The sequence below is a fragment of the Biomphalaria glabrata genome, chromosome 4 (genome assembly GCF_947242115.1).
Source record: "Biomphalaria glabrata chromosome 4, xgBioGlab47.1, whole genome shotgun sequence".
NCBI classification, from domain to species: domain Eukaryota; kingdom Metazoa; phylum Mollusca; class Gastropoda; family Planorbidae; genus Biomphalaria; species Biomphalaria glabrata.
The window spans coordinates 9249250-9267491 of NC_074714.1; the positions used below are offsets into that span (position 1 = coordinate 9249250).

The following is an 18242-nucleotide window of genomic DNA, read 5'->3' on the forward strand; positions in this document are numbered from 1 at the left end:
CCCTCAGGGGAGGGGGATTGGAATTTACTGATTTTTTGCTTTGATTTTGTTTATTTCAGGTGAGATTTTAATATTAAACTATCACTTGCCCTAGCACAGAAAAGGAGGTTTTGAGTTTAAAACCCCCTACCAGGAGTTTTTGAGTTTCAAACCCCTACCAGGGGGGTTTTGAGTTTCAAACCCCCTACCAGGGGGTTCGAGTTTAAAACCCCCTACCAGGGGGGGGGTTGGAGTTTAAAACCCCCCTGCCAGGGGTTTTCGCAGTTAAATTCCCCACTTCTATAAGACAAAACAAAAAAAAACGATAATCACCCAAATTTCACGAGCACAGTTAAGGAAGATTTTGATTTTTAAACCCCCTCCAAAATTTACGATAAACCCCCTTTCAATATAAAAAAAGAAAATCACACACTTAAAATTCTATGAGCGTAACCAAAAGGGTTTTGAGTTAACCCCCAACCCCTCTTCAGTAGGGTTTGAAGCTAAAAAAAATACCTCTTCAATACCCGGTATAAAAAAACGCAAATTACGAACTCAAAATAATTTTATGAGCTTAGTTAAATGGGTTTTGACTCAGTTTTGAATTTAAATTTCCCTTCTTTAATATTAAAAACAAAGCAAATTATACACTCAACAAGTTATGAATGTATTCAAAGGGGTTTTGGCTATAATACAGAAAACAGAAATGAAAAAGTGGTTTGAGTGCTGGGACAAGTCCCAAAAAGCCCGTGGATTCTGGGAGCGCATGAGGCGCCCTGACCGCACTTCCCCGTGGTGGAGGATGTCCAGGCCTGAGCAAGCTATTGCTCACAGTGCAGGACAGGCCACTGTCCTGTTGGCTCATATTTCTCGCGGCTATGGCCAAATTTTGATTCACGGTGCCCCCGCTGCGGGGAAGAAGAGGAAACCGTGCCTCATATTCTGTTTGACTGCCTCAGACTTGCTGATCTCCGTCTCGACAGGTCTGTGAAACCCAAAATTCTCGACCTGTATGGCGACATTTATGCACTACGCAAGACAGCAGGGTTTCTGTCCAGGGCTTTTGCAAGAGAGGATTTGAGCCTCTCAAGCTCTCACTCTAATGGAGTTTGATGAGGATGATGATGAAAGGGGTTTTGAGTTTAAACTCCCCTCCAGTGGAGTTTGAAGCTAAAAAATACCTCTTCAATATAAAAAAAAAAGAAAATTACAAACTCAGAAATCTATGAGCGTAGCCAAAGAGGTTTTGAGTTTAAACCCTCAGCAAGCGGGGTTTGAAGCTATAAAATACATCTTCATTGTACGCACTAAAAATGCTATGAGCGTTGCCAAAAGGAGTTTTGAGTTTAAACCCCCTTCAGAGTGGGTTGATGCTAAAAAATACCTCTTCAATATTAAAAAGGCAAATTATACACTGTAATTATTTGAGCGTAGCCAAGACAATTGGGGGTTTTGAGTTTAAATCACTCTCCTACAGATGGCTTTTTTAAAAGTTTAAACACCCTCCAGATGGTTTTCAGTTTAAAATCCCCCTACAGAGCGTCTTGAGGTGGAAAACCTCTATCTTCAATATTATTCTATAGCAAACTACAGTTACTAAATTCTATGACCGTAGCTAAATGGGGTTTTGAATTTTTAAAAAAACATACCTCCAGAGATTTTTTAGTTTAAAACCCCCAACAGATGATTTTGACGATAAAACTTCACTTTTTCGATATAAAATCTAAAGCAAACTACAGTCACTTAATTCCAAGAGCGTATTCAAGATATGTTACACATTTCTACCAGTGGCGGGGCTCCATTAATAAAGTGCAGTGAATAGTTATCTGCCGAAATTGAAAAACACTAAATGTAGCTCAACAAAGATGGCTAAGACAGATTTTAGTCAGATATTGAGATCGGATGTAAATCAAGGAAATCCTATGCCGAACTGGGAGTCGACCCCTTAGTAAGATTGTGACAGAGCGTCGCATGAGGTTTGCGGGACATGTTCTCCGACAAAATGAATTAGGCATAAGAAGAGTTGCGATGACATCCTTGTACAATTCGGCGCCACACATTCATGGAGGTCCTCAGAGCAGGTGGGAAGAGGCTTCGGACATTACCAGTGACAGATTTTTGTGGAAACAGCTTGACGGCAAATGCGCCGAAAGGCGCGGGAGAGTCTAAGTCAGTAAGAATAGCACATTAGGTTTTTGAAATAAAACTTTTTAATAGCAGGAAAATGCACTGTAGATACCTCAGAATATGCATTTTTTTGGCTTTCAATATCAGAAATAGTGCTTGGCGGCGAGGCTCCGCCCCGTGCTGGGGGAGCTGCTGGCTCTCCCCTACCCCTTGCTGGCAATTGCGGGGAGTCTACAATTTTCCCACTAACTTCAGGAAGAACCTATTCTTGGGCACAATAAGCGTCTTCCGAAAGAATGATGGGTCAGACATATCACAGCACTTTGAATACAGCCATTTTTAATTTTAATTTTGAAGTTGTACGTACACCCTATGTTATAACTTTAGATATAAATTTTAAGTTCAGGTGTTTTAATAAATAAATTGTATTGAAACTTATCACATGTGCTTAGTTTTAGTATTACATAATAGAGCATGATATTTTTTTATTTGGGGGGGGGGGTATTATTTTTTAGAGAGCTTTACTTTTCAACATAATTTACCCGTAATTTATTAGAAACTTTTTTTAGAAATACTAGCATCGTTTAAGTTATATAAATGTTTGTGTATTTCATTAGTTTTTACGCCTTTACTAACATTGAAATTCGTGCACTTATATTTCTAGTAATTCTTAAATATCACTTGGAAATAAGATCACTGTCTTTTTGACCAGAATATAAACTCTATAGATTTATTCAAAGCTTGTGCTAATCACTTTGTCAACCAAGCGTACTTATGTTTACACCGGTCCGCCCGTTCTATAGCCCAGTTGCTAGTTTATGTGCACGCTACCTGAAGGAAACCGACCATATCAATAGGTCATACCTATTATGCCTGGCTAAGATTTTCATTATAAACACATCGCTTCATTGAAAGGGACTTTTGTGTGTAAGATCTGAGAACGTGCTTACTTGGAAAAAAATCTTTGAAAGTTGAAATTAAAATGGAGGGAAGGAAAATACAAATTTTCTCCGTCCCCCCATTACTCTCCGCTCTCAGATTTTCTAGAAATTAAGACATTTTCAGGGGGAACAGGAACAGTCTTGTAAAGTTTTTATTTGGTACTGAGTTACAAGTGGTGACTTCTGTCATACAGCTATGCTCTTCGTTGTTGAGTTATAGTTTGACTGTTTGGTTTTGGAGTTTATGTTGGTTCTTTTTTTCCCAAGAACACGATGAGTATTTTAACTATATAGAAGTTAATTTGTTATTCAATTGTGGAAGGGTTTATGAAACTATATTATAATTTCGCAGATGGTGGGCTGTATTAATGAAAGAACTCTTGGACGAATTGTATTGTTGTCTTTCCCTTGGCTGAAGTTGCAAGATCTGTAACTTAGACCTGTATGTTACTTTTTTTTGTTTAATTTATTATATGTAAATATATCATGCAATGCCCTGACTGAACTGTACCGAATAAATTTCTCACCATGCACTTATTCAGCCTGTATTTAAGGGGCGATTATAGATACAGGCTGGACCTGAAGTTTAGATTAAAAGCTGACAAAGAGCAAATTATGTTTGTATGCTGAGGAGGGGGGGGGGAGTCCCTTGATATCAGGGCCGCGGGATGCACATTTGAGACCTAAAGGAAATCCGCTGCCGAGGACTGACACAGACGGCGAAAAGAAAATCTTAATTGACCATAGGTGGACAATGGTTATACTTGCCCTGGTTGTGGGAAAATACGTAGGTCACAGCTGGTGATGCCTGTCCACGGGAAATATTCCATTCCTCACTAAACTTCGGACTCGATGAAAAGTCGTATTATTATTATATTAGGTCTTGGCGTTGAAAAGTATAGTGCCTATCTATAAATAGAAGTATATTCAATATTGTATAGATAGTAGATCTACAGAGTCTGATCTATACTAGCTATAGAATTTTTCTAGATATAGATATTGACTGTATATAGAATAATCTTGATAGTAGATGTTGGCCTATCCTAATTAATTATCTTCAGTCGGGATGAGCTAGATCCAGACTAGTTACAATCTAGTCTCAAGATAGAATGTAGATTTCTAAACTAGATTCAATCTGAAATGTAGATCTAGATAAAGAGTCTACTTAACAGGGGCGGACTGGCTATATGGGCATTCATGCAAATGCCCGGTGGGCCGGTACCCAAATGGTCCAGTAGGACCACAGAAAGGGCCGCATGGATGCCACTATGTATTAAATTGTTACAGGTTTTATAATATTCTTTTACAAACGGGGCCCTCTTAAATCTCTGTACAGTGTAATTGTACTTTAATTTAATAAATTATTCGAAATAATGTAATAGCTTACATCCGTAGACAGATCTACTAGTATGCTTTTAGGGACTACACACTGGGCGATTAAAATGCAACATAAGGGCTATGTTGTTGTTGTTTTTTTTATAGAAATACAGAGCTCATTGTATGCATGTGAACAGTTATCGATGCTCAAAGTAATATAATGATTTTGAGGACCTATAATTGGATGTCCATCAAAATATATGTAATTTATGGGCCTGATTGTATAGAAATGCCTGGGCCGATTTTGACATCCAGTCCGCCCCTGCTACTTAATGACAATGTTATTGATTCTGAAGATTAATGATAAGTAGTAGAGAGTACAGTGTTTATTCTTTATTGGAATGTTTCACGAATCACATAAGCCCATGTGGTGATATGACTATGCCTATGGATTTCGTAGAATTGTAAGTATTTAAGATTTTTTTTTTTTGTATTTGTAAATTAAGTTTTTAATGTTCTACTGCAACTTTCCATAATTATAACACAATTGTCCGGTTTTATTTCGCAGAAATATTGACAAGTATGAAATTCAAATTTATGTAAAATCTAGTCCAGAAAGTTGTTTTTTTTAAATATTGTTTTGCATACTAGACAAAGTTTTTTTCTTTGGAGATTCATTGTGGTCAAAAGGTACAGATTAAAATCCGATTAAGTCTAATCAAGAATGAGGCCAAACTGGTCAACACTATTATGTAGAACTATGCCAACATAACGATACACAACAGTCAGGAAAACTTTGAACATTCTAACATAAAAACGTCAAGAAGAATTACGCCATGTTTTAAAATGCCCCTCCACCTTTTTGTCAAGATGTCCCTGCCCCACAGTTTGAGAAACGCTGCTCTAGTGGATAAAGGCATATTTCTTATTATTTCCATATGCTAGAAATTACTCTTCCCAGTTCCACTAGAGCAGCGTTTCTTTCATTACATTCTAAAAACCCTCACGGACCTCACTCTGGGGGCCTACAGCGCTCCCCCCCCCCATGTCCCCAGCCTGCTAAGCGGACTGAGCACCAAATTCTTCTCGTTTGGAAAAAAAATGAGGGGAGGTAAACATGGTTATGCGTATAACTTAATTATCCTCTCTTTTTAACAAACCTCTGTAATTAACAAGTTGAAAATTTACAAGATAATTAAAAATAAACATACTTTATAAGCTATATGGCCTACAATTTAAAAAAACGCTATAATTTATTTGATCTAATGGTTTTAGATCCTGTATAAAGGCTTGAAGAGATCAACTGATCCAGAATGACCTACCCTCTGGTTTCACTTGTGTCATTGTTGACATTCAATGTATTTGTGCCTATCGCCTGTCAACTAGCACACTGCAAACTGTCCACTAGTAATCAAGTTATTAAAGCAAGACAATGGCCATCTATTAGTAAAATCGACAAAAGAGATTTTGTGGAATATCACGTGACCTACATCAATGATAACAAGGAGAATATAACTTCGTTAGACACGGCCAACACAACAAGATTTCAACCATTGCGGTAGGGAAGAAATATTCACATCGTTATGTTAATCAGTCGATTGATTGGTTAGTTATCAATATGTAAGCTTATTTCCGATAGCACTTTTGTTTCTGATTTAAAATAATCTATTTATACCTGGCTTAGTTTTCTTGTCATCTAGTACGTATGAACATTATTTTACATTATATTATTATTGTATCTGTACGTCAATTATCAGGGATTTGGTTTGTGAAAGAATCATTAAATATTATCTATTATAATCTTGATTAGGTTGTATTGATATGTATGTGCGTTGTAATTTAAATATTACAACTAAAATGTATTAATTAAGTATGCATTTTTGTTGTGTAAGAATATTTTATATAGAGATTTTCAAGGAGATATTTAAAAATAATAACTCGCCCTAAACTTGGGTAAAAAAAAAGTCTTCGCCCCCGAAGTAGTCCACACAGGCAGGTAAAAAGGCAGGTTTCAATATTTTCAGAAAGAATATCAGAATTAAATTCTATCAAATACAAATGAAAGAGAAGAATGGAGAAAGAAGGTTAACAGATCTTGTGTGGTGCCCAAGGGATAGATGAAAGTGAATGTGAAGTTAAATGTGAACCTGGCCTAACTGATGTCTTATAATGAGCATCTAATTGATATAATTGTTTTGTAAGGAGACAATTTCTCTTTCAAAGCTTGAAGAAAAAAAATTCCCTTAAGAAAAATATGGCAAACAGGTATCCTACCTTCTAAAGAGCCATCCGTGTTTGTTACCATTCATAGTAAATAGTTGTAAAAGTGGTGTATTTTTCTGAAAAAACTGCATGATTTTAAAAATTAGATTTTTCTCTTTCAGAAAAGAAAAAAAGTAGCCGTTGCATCAGATTTTTGAATTGTCTAAAATATATCGGATTTTCACTATCTATTCTAGTTACGAGATCTAAATGGGACGGACAGACGGACAGACAGACAGACCACACAAAACTAATAGTGTCTTTTCCCATTTCGGGGGTCGCTAAAAACCACAAAAACCTACCGTACTAAATGTACAGAGTACAGAACAAAAATACTTTCCGAAAAACATGTGACGGATGCCACACAGAAATAAGTAATTACTCATAGAAATATAAAAGATATAAAAGATAACCCACATCCAGTGGCGTCACTAGAGGTGCGGGGGTGCGGTCCGCAACAGGTGACATCCATTTGGTGGGTGACACCCGAATGGAGAAAAAAATTGAATATTGGCAAAAACTATAAAATAGAAAAATTGAATATCGGCAAAAACTAGCAGATTAAAAATAAATAAATCTCTAGATATATACCCAAATATGTCTAGGCATATCTAATGTACTAAAATAGATCTATATATTTTATTTTTGGCCTAATTGACTAATATTGTACATATTTTATTTTATTTTATTTGGTAAAAATGTCCAAAAAGTTAGGCTATGTGATAAAAGGGGGAAGCAAAGGCAATTTTTTTTAAGTACAAACATTGTTTGTATTTGCATTGCAGTTATTTTATATTTGAGTATTAATTAGGCAAAAGAGACTTTATTACTAAATTTTAAGACAAATTAAATTATTAATTATGTGACGTCGTTTTATCGTCGAAGTAGAACTTTTCTACGTTAGCAGCAAGATCGATTCAAAAGTTTCTTTTAAAGAAAACTTATTAATGTCTCTTCAACAACGTGATTCTAGAGTGTACACCGTTTTTACGGAAGTAGGCTACAAACCGATTTCTCTAGACTAACGTACCATCGTAATATTGACGTTTTTTTGAGTGGCCTGCTACAGAACGTCTTAGGATGGTCTTAGGACAACAAGCCCATTATAAACTCGTATTAACTACTGCAGCTTTCCTGAAGTCGTGCTGGGAAGCCGACATTTTCACAAGAGGGCGTGAGGCCCTGACCAATGGTGAGAGGATAAAGTAATGCAAATCAAATTATTATTAAACGTTGTCTATTTATTGTAGTTATACAAATAAACATTTAGATCTATACGGTGTTAGCGAATAGCGTTACATAAAAAAAAAACGAACTTGGGTTTTTCTAAAATCTGATACTAGTGTGTAATAGTAAAACAGCACCTACTTAAATAAATCGTAAATAGAGAGAAAATACCTATATTTATTGCAGTATATATAGGTATGTGGTTTTATATTATATTACTTTCGTAACTTCTTCTTTAGATAAATGACTTATGTAATTTTTATAGTGAAAATTTGGGCTATTCGAGTGTGACACATAGGCCTAAATAATTTTTATGTGAAGCAACATAGCCCATTGTGTATGTTTTATTGCTCTTTTTTAAAACAATGTATTTATCTTGATACCATGTACGTCTTCAGTTGGTTTAATATCAACGAAAAGATCCGGAATATCTTACCAATGATCTACGACTACTTCTTCACCATCTCCAGCTCTTTATTCGATATACAGACTGTACATATTGAGTTAAATGCCACTCCAAACGATTGCATACGCTCCACAGATTACGAAGAAGTAGAAACAATAACAAGACAGTATTTGTTGAAAGGTAAGACTTAGAGGGCTTATTAAAATACCTCTATTCAGAGCAGAACTTAATGGAACTATCAAGAACCTGGACGCTTACCGCGGATCTCAAAAACTGCTTTAACGATTCGCTGAGAAAAGAATTACAAGCTCATTGGCCACATGGGAAAAACTCTAGTTTGATCGTTTTAATTTTTTTTCAAAGTAAAAAATAAATACATTTAAATTTGACTTGAGTACAGGACTCTGTCTGCCTTAGGTCTAGAGCCAACATGGGTTTTGAATTGACTATCGCGTTCGGGAATTTCCGAATGTAAGGTATTACTGATTCAGAATGTCTTCAAGTTAATTAAAAGATTATATAACCCTTACTTATATTATCTACGTAATCTATTACATCTATATTCTAGATTTAGAAGTAGATATAGACTAGAACTTAAGAGTTCTAAAATCTAAATCAGCAGTCTAGGTCTAGTGTTAGATCTAAATGTCCAAATAATGACAACATAAATAAATAATCGCTGAAGTATGTATTGCGAGCTGCCCGACGCACGCCCAAGAAGATGATGGTGTCAAAATGATGGTTTCCATACCCAGTTTGAACCAAATATTTAAAAAATATATATTTTATCATATTTTAAGTTTTATAATATAGGTATTATGTATATTTTTTTTTTTTGCTAATCTATAAATAGCAACGTTTTTTTTTTTTTTGGTGTTCGGCGTACTGAATAAAAGTAGTGTTGATGTGTGCACACTTTACCAGCACAGACTCCAATTTTCTACACATTCTGCTACTTTTGTAGAACACAACAATTTCTATTTAAAGGAAGTATTTAGATTTCAAAATGAGTAACATAGGTTGACCCCGACGAATCCGCCCGAGACTGCTTGAACACTGACCTGCAACGTCACAACCTGTGGGCAGTTTAGACCAATAGCTCGTTGCCACGTCACAGGTCTTTAGTTTCAAAAAAAAATTTGAGTTGTGCCAGTGTCGTAGACGCGGTGGCCGAGTGGTTAAGCGCTTGGCTTCCGAACCGGAATCCCAGGTTCGAATCCTAGTGAAAACTGGGACTTTTAATTTCGGGATCTTTGGGCGCCTCTGAGTCCACCCAGCTCTTATGGGTACCTGACACAAGTTAGAGAAAAATAAAGGCAGTTGGTCGTTGTGCTGGCCATATGACACCCTCGTTAACCGTGGGCCAAAGAATCAGATGACCTTTAACATCATCTGCCCGATAGATCACAAGGTCTGAAAGGGAGAACTTCACTTTTTTTTGTGAAAGTCACATGATTACTCCATTACGAGTTTATTTTTGTTCTATAAATGGAAGAGCTCTTAAGAAATGTCGATAATGTGGTGCTAAAAGGTGGAACAAATTAAGCTTTAAAAAAAAACGTTTGCTTAGCAACACGTCCCTTATTCTGCAGACCGGATACACCGAAAAGATTTCTATTTATAGTTTTTCCGCCATGCTTGAGAAACTTTAATAATGAACACCTTACCTCTGATAAATATTGATTAATATTTTTATACTTTCTATTTACTTATTTTAATATGGCGAATTTTTGTGACAAAAACGGTTTAATAACTAACTGGTTTTCTCTCAGATGACACACATTACTCTTTTATTTTATACTTTATTATACTATTGCTGTTTTGTTTTTTCAGTAGCCGTTGCACTTGAACTTAGTGTGTTGGAAAACTTTATAAATTAGGATTTTCAATGCTTTTTTTATGTTCTTCGGATGTAAACGTGACAGACAGACAGACATTTCATCAAAACTAATAGCGGCTTTTCCTCTTTTAATGGCCGTTTATTTGTTGTTGTATTTATCACTCTTATATTCAATTTTTACATAATAAAACACTTTAAAGTATAGAGAGAAACACAACAGACAGTTTGTTATTTATTACAAAAGTTACTTAAGGACTGAGAAACTGTGGACTGTTCTTCTAAGTAAATTCAGTGTATAGAGAAACATTGAAGCATTCAATGTGTTGTGACACTCGTTCTCCATCAGTTTATTTCAATGCTAGAACAATGATGGACCTTTCCAACAATGCATTGCTTAGCAAAACTTCAAAAAATATTTTATATTGTCTCAAATTTACGAGCAGGTCTAATTCAACGTAATAGATATTAGAACTCGCTGGCCAAAGTAATGTAATGGAAGTTTTTAACTTTATATATTTGTATTGCTATAAATATGAAACAAAAGGGAGAAGGTCATGGCCAAATCAACAATATAAATCTGGTAAGAAATGAACAGACGAAGGCGGTGGGTTAAGCCAGTATCTTATAATGTACGGACCGACCAAAGACTATATATATACAGGACTGCCAACACTAAGGGTAACTAAGCATAAGTTTCGTTCAACTCCAAAATGTGAGACGAGGTACTTCCGGTATAAACTTATTTTATGACCTTCACGATGTTTGAATGATAATGCCAGCTTGGATAATATATATATTTTCTCTTTTCATCACATTTGATAATTTCTTTTTACATTGTATACTACTAATATGAGTTAAATAAGCGATTAATGAAAGAGTCAATACAGTTTTGAGAGTGTCATTTATTACTTAGGTAGCCTATAGGCCTATAATGGGTTATAGAAGTTAAGTCTGTGAGTGAGTCAGACAAAAAAAAACAAACAATAGTGAGTCTATGAGCCTACACACTGACATCTTTACCAGCTTTTTTTTACATCTAGATTCTATACCTATTTTTAAAATTTATTTGTAGTTTCTTTTAAGATAGCATGCAGTATGCATTATATATATATATCTATTAATGGAGAATGAAGCCATTAAAAATTACAAGCAATCGTGTATTTATGACTAATTGAAAATATGCATAAAACTTTCAGCTCTTCAAAGTTAATTTTTTAAACTAATTAAATCCTAAATAACATCCAATTATTCTTAAAGTCATAAAAAATTGATTGTTCCAAATTTTTCTTCACCTAATAGAATTCTAGAATCATTGTGCCTACTTCAATAAAAATTAATTGTACACGTAGTAAACATGTAAACTCTGACCCAGACTTAGGGACCTATGGCTATTAACTATATCTACATATACGACCATACACACTACTATAATTTGTTTTTGAACAAAAGTGCTTAATGGGTTTTTAATTATATATATAAACTAGTTAGAACATTATCTATTTAAATGCTCTTTTTTTAAGTTGGTAAATCAGATTTTGTTGTTATAAAAATCTGGTTATGTCTATCGCACTGTTACCAAAATTATGACTAAGAAATGTTTTGAACGTAGTGTTTATCTTTAGTGATGGTTTCTTTCTATAGTAAACTAATTCACCGGAAGTTATTCTTCTAACACTACACTGCAACCAAGGACGCCTCGGTGTACGGGACTTATTTAATTGAATAATATAGGCGTGGTGCGCACAGTTGGCAGTCCTGTATATATATAGTCTATGGGACCAACTAATTATTTTCAGTTCATGGTTTTTACAAAAATCTGAAATTTGTTGATTGATAAAATATTGCAGAAGTTCTGACTGCCAATTCTCAGCTTTGTTCAGCTCATTTAGAGAACAGTGGCAATACTGGAGTAATATCATTTAAGTAAGTCTTTTTATCCCGTGCTACTTTGCATAATGTGTGTGTGGTTTAAAATTAATTTAGAACTGTTTCATGTCAAAGAAAGATTCTACTTTCTTTCTACTGTAAGGGCAATACTACAGTTAGTACTATAATAACAAAACAAACTGTTACATTTTATAACGAGGATTGGTGTTTATTCCCATGACATCACAATCACATGCTAGCAGGGTCTGCCTTTAGCACACTTTCTTTTCTTGGCTCCTTGACTTGGGCGAATTTCTTTTGTTTGGTTTCTCCAATGTCAACATTCATTCCAAGTCTAGTCTCTAGCAGTGCACAAGTTAGAGCGCACTTTTGAATTAACTTGGATGGCGGTGGGCAAGGCACGGAGTTAGAACAATTGAAACAAAATAATTGTATGTTTAGGAACTTAGTTAGTAATAAATGTGTCGAAAAGCCTACTCTAAATATTCACGGCTTGTCTATATTTACCACGTGTAGTTATCATTTACGCTAACCCTAACGGCCTTGTTTTAGGAGGCAAGCTCAAGATAAATACAGCGGCTTAGGTCACCAATTCCATACTAGACTTTATCGAAGGTAACTGAATTGGTGCCAAATGTAACGCGAAGCATTCCTTTACATCACATCAGAGAAATCCAGAGAGGTAAAGAATTCGCCCTGGATAAAACTCTCCTGGTATAGCAAAGCGGTTAAAATAACACGGAAGGCGACAGTTAGTCATTATCCCAACTTAATTGGCATAACGTATGGTCGTGTAGCCTGTGGTAGTTTTGAAATAAACCAATACGCACAATATCTATGCTCTATTGACACAACATAAGTTTACCAGAAATAACTTTATCAGAGAGAATCTCCAAAGATATTCTTTATGTTTACCGAAGAGTTAGATCCAAGAAAATCTGCATAGATGTCCTCAAGGGGACCTCAGAACTAGAAACATCAATTACTATGTGGAAATCGCTAAAGATCAGACTGTGGATGTTGTTGCGAACCTCGCCAAGAGCGAAAGGACTGCAGCGGCATTAGACAAAAGGCCGCCTCTTCAGTAATTAATCAATGCAGACCCATTGTCTTTCAAAACAGAAAGAGCTATATATTCAAACCTAGCTTAGTGGACTGTCGCAGTAGAGTCTGTTGCTTTAAACTTAATCTTGTACGGCCTATATTCATTGTATGTCTCTTGATCTGAATATAAATTTTCAACTTTGTGTGTTTTATCTTTGAGATGTTGTCACATTGATGAGTCTTCAAATGAAACAGTTTGTGATGATATCAAGGAAAACGTGGTCTGGTTGACAGGCGTCAATATTGCAGCAATAATTGCATCGACAGTGATCTTGGGATTGATTTTTTTTCTCATTCTACTGTCGCCTACTGGGTAAATGATTTTCAATGTATTTAGTTTTGGAGTACAGATTAATACTTTAACCTACACTTATTAAGTATTAGGAGTCTAGTTAACAAAAAAGGTTGGACCCAATGAAATATGATAATGAATTGCAAGTTGTTCTTTGACCATAAAGACTTAGATCATCCCGTGTAGGAATGCTAGTTGTCTCCACATAAATCAACCGCCAGTGATGTTTTCGGGCTATTCCAAACTGGTGTCCTCTGCTTTTATGCTTTCCACAAAGATACGGCGCCTTGCTATACGAAGTCAGCCATACTTTCACTTTCCACTTTTTGGCCAACATTTTGTTAGCGGCCCCCGAAAGGGGAAAAGACGCTATTAGTTTTGTGCGAAATGTCTGTCCGTCCGTCCCGTTTAGATCTCGTAAACTAGAAAAGATATTGAAAATCCGACATCACATTATTTTAGACCATTCAAAGTTACTACTTTTTTTTCTGAAAGCGAAAAATCTAATTTTTAAAATCATATACCCAAGCAGTTTTTTAAAGAGAAAAAAACTAATTAGTATGCATTATAAATTAGACCTAAATTATAACGAATAGTAATCATGTAAACATAATTTTCGTAAACTTTTTTTTATTGCGAAAATAATTTTTTTGAGCTTTAAGAGATTGAGCCTTTTCAAAACAATTACATCAATTATAAGACTTCAGTTAGGCCAGGAGAGGCGCGGTAGCTGAGCGGTAAAGCTCCGGTTTTGAATCCTGGTGAAGACTGAGATTTTCAACTTCGGAATCCTTAGGCGCCTCTGAGTCCACCCAGCTCCAATGGGTACCTGATATTAGTTGGGGAAAAGTAAAGGCGGTTGGTCGTTGTGCTGGCTACATGACACCCTCGTTAACCGTAGGCCACACAAACAGATGAACTTTACATCAACTGCCCTATAGACCACATGGTCTGAAAGGGGAACTAGTTAGGCCAGGTTCACATCTAACTTTGCATTCACTTGCCCCTATCCTTTGATCTGCTGTACCGTTGGGACACTACACAAGATCTGTCAACCTTCTTTCTCCATTCTTATCTCTCATTTGTCTTTGATATAATTTCATTTGGATGTTCTTTCTGAAAATATTGAAGCCTGCCTTGAGGGACCACTTTGGGGGCCGATTTTGAGTTTGTGTTATAACTCATTGTGTTAATTGTGTTAAACAAAAACATTAGGTAAAAATATTTCTAATCGCACAGATTTGTCATTGTTAGTCTCAACCTTTTCAAATTTAATGACATGACTGATCCATATAAGCCTTTCTTTATATATTTTTTTTGTATTTTGCTAAATAATATTGAAGTTACCAGTTTAATAAAACTAATGGTCTATGTGTTCGATGGAATTAATGGATATTCCAGATAGATATTTCATTCACGTTTGGATTATTATCAAGTTATAAAATATTTTTAATTTTTACAATCTTTTTAAGATATATTTGTGTTCATAATTATTGATTTTTATTCATTCATGTACATAGGACTGAGAACTTTGACTTCTATCCAAAAAATATGGTGATTGGTTTTAAAAGAAGCAATGATACTAACAATACAGATATAAGAGTTCCAATTTATGGGAAAGTAAACAAATTCAAATCAATAATGAAAATTACAGATGAAAATGGAGTATCAAACATAGAAAGCATTAAACTCTTGTTGACTAAAAGACATTGTGTAGATGAAATTTACTCGGCCATAACATTATTTCGATGTATAAGAGAATTCATCACTGATATAAGCAGTTCATATTGTGTAAGTCTAGTAGAGTAGTTTAATGCTCGTATTGCTATTTTCTGTTTATATTTTACATTTAAAAATAAGACTATTGGCCCTTTTCAGTTTGTTCCTAAAGAATATAGAAGAATCTCTTTCCATTCTTCTGTCTGCCTCTTCTGCTTTTTCCTGGTACTGTACACTGAAAGAAGTTCTTTGCAAGCCTCAAAGACTTTAATGGCCATAGAGTTTTAGTTTGCGTTTTTTAATCAATATTTATCAGGTCATCGTCGGCTCCAATAGCTGTAGTAACCTTGTCTCTAATCTCTTCGTTTGTGATGCGGTCTTTAAATGTGATACCCGTACCTTGAACCCTTCTGTAGTATCTCAATTCCATTTCTAGGATCCTCCTTTCTAGTTTTACAGTCAACGACCAAGACTCACAAGCCCCTTAGCGAACAACTACTTTCTCTGCGACTCTACAAAAATCGTTCCTTATCCAGCACTTAAGAGGTAAAAGGAACCTGTGTAAAAATTAGTAAAATTCTTACGAATCTGTTTGGTGGCTGCAGAGATCTCTTGATGAGAAGTCAGTCAATACGTCAGTCACTGAGTGGTATTTTGCTTTTATATCATAGTATGCAAAAGCAACTTATGCGCCAAAAAGAGCTATTGAAATGTTTACACACACAAAAATGTTTTAAAAGTGCTTAAAAGTATTGTATGTTTACTTTAGAAAACATTGCGAATAAAAAGAAAAACACTTTTTGGTACATTTAACAGCTGATCGGCTTAGTTGTTCAGTGTACGTGGTAAGTAATAACTGGTAAACTTTAAGTATTTGTTTTCGTACACCGCCAATGATGAGTCATTAACATTGGACAATAAACGATCGAAAGACCCGTTAATTCAGCCACTCACTCGTATGGGCAGGGTTTAATCCACGAAAGTGGAGTGAGGCAGGAGACCTTTTTTTAGCCACCAGTTTAGAGCCCGCAAATTTTAATAGCTTGACCCTTCACTGAAAAAGATGGTAAATGAGCATCTGATTTGGTACCTTGAGAGTGCCCGTCCTAAAGCACCAGAACAGGCTGGTTTCAGGGCTGGAATGTCCGCTATAGACCAAGTCAACATCTTTGTGCAGAGCGTAGCAGATGGATTCCAAAGGACCAAAAGCACATACGCAGTCTTCATTGACTTAAAACAGACATATGATAAAGTATGGCGGCCTGGTTTGCTTCATAAGATAAGAACCGTGGGGGTGCGGGGACGGATATATTACTGGATTAGAGACCTCCTACAAAAGCGTACAATAAGAAAAAGGATGTACAGAGAAGTCTCAGGGGAAATGAACCTCGAGCACGACCTCCTCCAGGGCTCTGTCCTGTCATGGATCCTTTTCACGGCCTTCATAAATGACCTACCGGCTCAGCTAAAATGCCAAAAGCCGCTATATGCTGACGTCCTTTGGAATTCCGGAAGGAGCGCAACCTCTATACAAAAAGTGTTGAAAGATCTCCATAGGCTAGAAATAAACACCTCCAAGACGATCTATTCTCTGTTCACCCTCGGGAATGGCATTCTCAGGCAACCTTTCCGGCTCTCCCTCAACGGAGTGGCTCTCAGCATGGAAAAGCTACCCAAGTACCTTGTTATAATTTTATATCCAAACTAAATATGTGTGAGCACATACAGAAAGTTGCAAGAAAGGCATCAGGGAAACTATGCATTGTGCGGAAGCTGCATCCACGAAGTGGGGAGCCCGAGCAGACATGCTCCGATCAATGTATTTAGGAGCAGTCCAATCACAGATAGACTACAGCCTACCTGTGCAAATTTATGGCTCTAGGACATCTCTTGAACAACTTGATAAAATACAGTCTCAAGCACTAAGATTTGTCTGTGGAACCTTTACAACAAGCACAGTAAATGCGGATGAAATAATAGCTAATGTAGGTCCACTAAACTTTAGGAGGGAATGGTCAGTACTGACTTGCTTTGAGCGGTATAAAAGGCTGGATGAATACCTCCCAGTTATAAAACTAGTGGATGGCTGGAAATGCAGAAGACGTATCCAGATGCAGTCTTTTATGCATCATGCCACTAATAATCTGATAAAGCTGGCCTCTCCACCAACCGACAAAACATTCAACGTTTTCATCCCCTTCCCCTTGGTGTCGCCCAACGACCCCAGACATACGCTTGAAATTAGCAGACCCTAATGCCACTAAGCAAAGCCGTTCATCTAACGACGTTCAAATTCTAGCTCTGGAGACCATTAATACCTTCAAGCCCAGTGCTATGTTTGCATATACTGATAGGTCGGCATTGATAGATTCTGGAAGAGCAGGCTATGGAGCCTTCATCGAGTTTCTTGGCTCTTTCACGGTAAAAATGTTTGGACAATGTGGTAGTGTTTGCAGATTTGATGCGGAGACCATGTCAGTCTGTGAATCTTAAAGGTCATCGACTATTAACTCGGCGAGGTACATTTGAGGGCAACACAGATTGTTGTGGTCAGACACTGTCATTATGGCTTCACACGACATAAAGCAGCGCTAGGTGTGACTGGCAACACTATTGCAGACTCCTTGGGCCACCAGGGAGGGCCTATTCCACACAATAATCAGGCTGTAAGTTTTCATCATGCTCTGGCTATAAATCAAAATACAGTAATGGAAAAGTGGTTTGAGAGCTGAGACAAGTCCTAAAAAGCCCGTGGAGTCTGGGATCGCATGAGGCACACATGCCCTCCAAGTAGCGCGCCTTTTAAGCATCTACGACCATGCAGTCTCAGTATTGATGAGTAGACTGCATCTGTAGAGTGGACAACTCCCGCATTTTAAAAGGCTACTTTAAGGCCAGCTAACTGCTACTAAAAGATGATTAGCGAGCCCAAGGTGGTCAAAGAAAACCCTTCAGATCTTAAATCCTTCCTGAAAATCTTCAGCATGGACCATTCCCCGCCCCCACTTTCCCGTGGTTGAGGCTGTCCAGGCCTGAGCAAGTTATTATAGCACATTGCAGGACAGGACATTTTCCTGCTGGCTCATATTTCTCACGGCTATGGGCAAATTCTGATTCACGGTGCCCCCACTGCAGGGAAGA

The 18242-nt window shown here is 36.5% G+C and overlaps 1 protein-coding gene across 9 annotated transcripts in view; it reads left to right on the forward strand.

Annotated features, from left to right (window-relative positions):
- Positions 1 to 2684: 2684 nt before the first annotated feature.
- Positions 2685 to 18242, forward strand: part of LOC106057896 (uncharacterized) — a 39153-nt gene continuing 23595 nt past the window's right edge. The window contains exons 1-7 of one of the 9 annotated variants that reach the window (XM_056026596.1): positions 2696 to 3489; positions 4787 to 4828; positions 5640 to 5922; positions 8252 to 8439; positions 11947 to 12022; positions 13251 to 13403; positions 14903 to 15173. In XM_056026596.1, coding sequence (XP_055882571.1) covers positions 5678 to 5922; positions 8252 to 8439; positions 11947 to 12022; positions 13251 to 13403; positions 14903 to 15173 — 933 coding nt within the window. In that variant the 5' untranslated portion in view covers positions 2696 to 3489; positions 4787 to 4828; positions 5640 to 5677. Of the gene's footprint in view, positions 3490 to 4786; positions 4829 to 5639; positions 5923 to 8251; positions 8440 to 11946; positions 12023 to 13250; positions 13404 to 14902; positions 15174 to 18242 lie in introns of all 9 variants that reach the window. The other 8 variants (XM_056026597.1, XM_056026599.1, XM_056026601.1 and 5 more) reach the window with 8 other exon arrangements.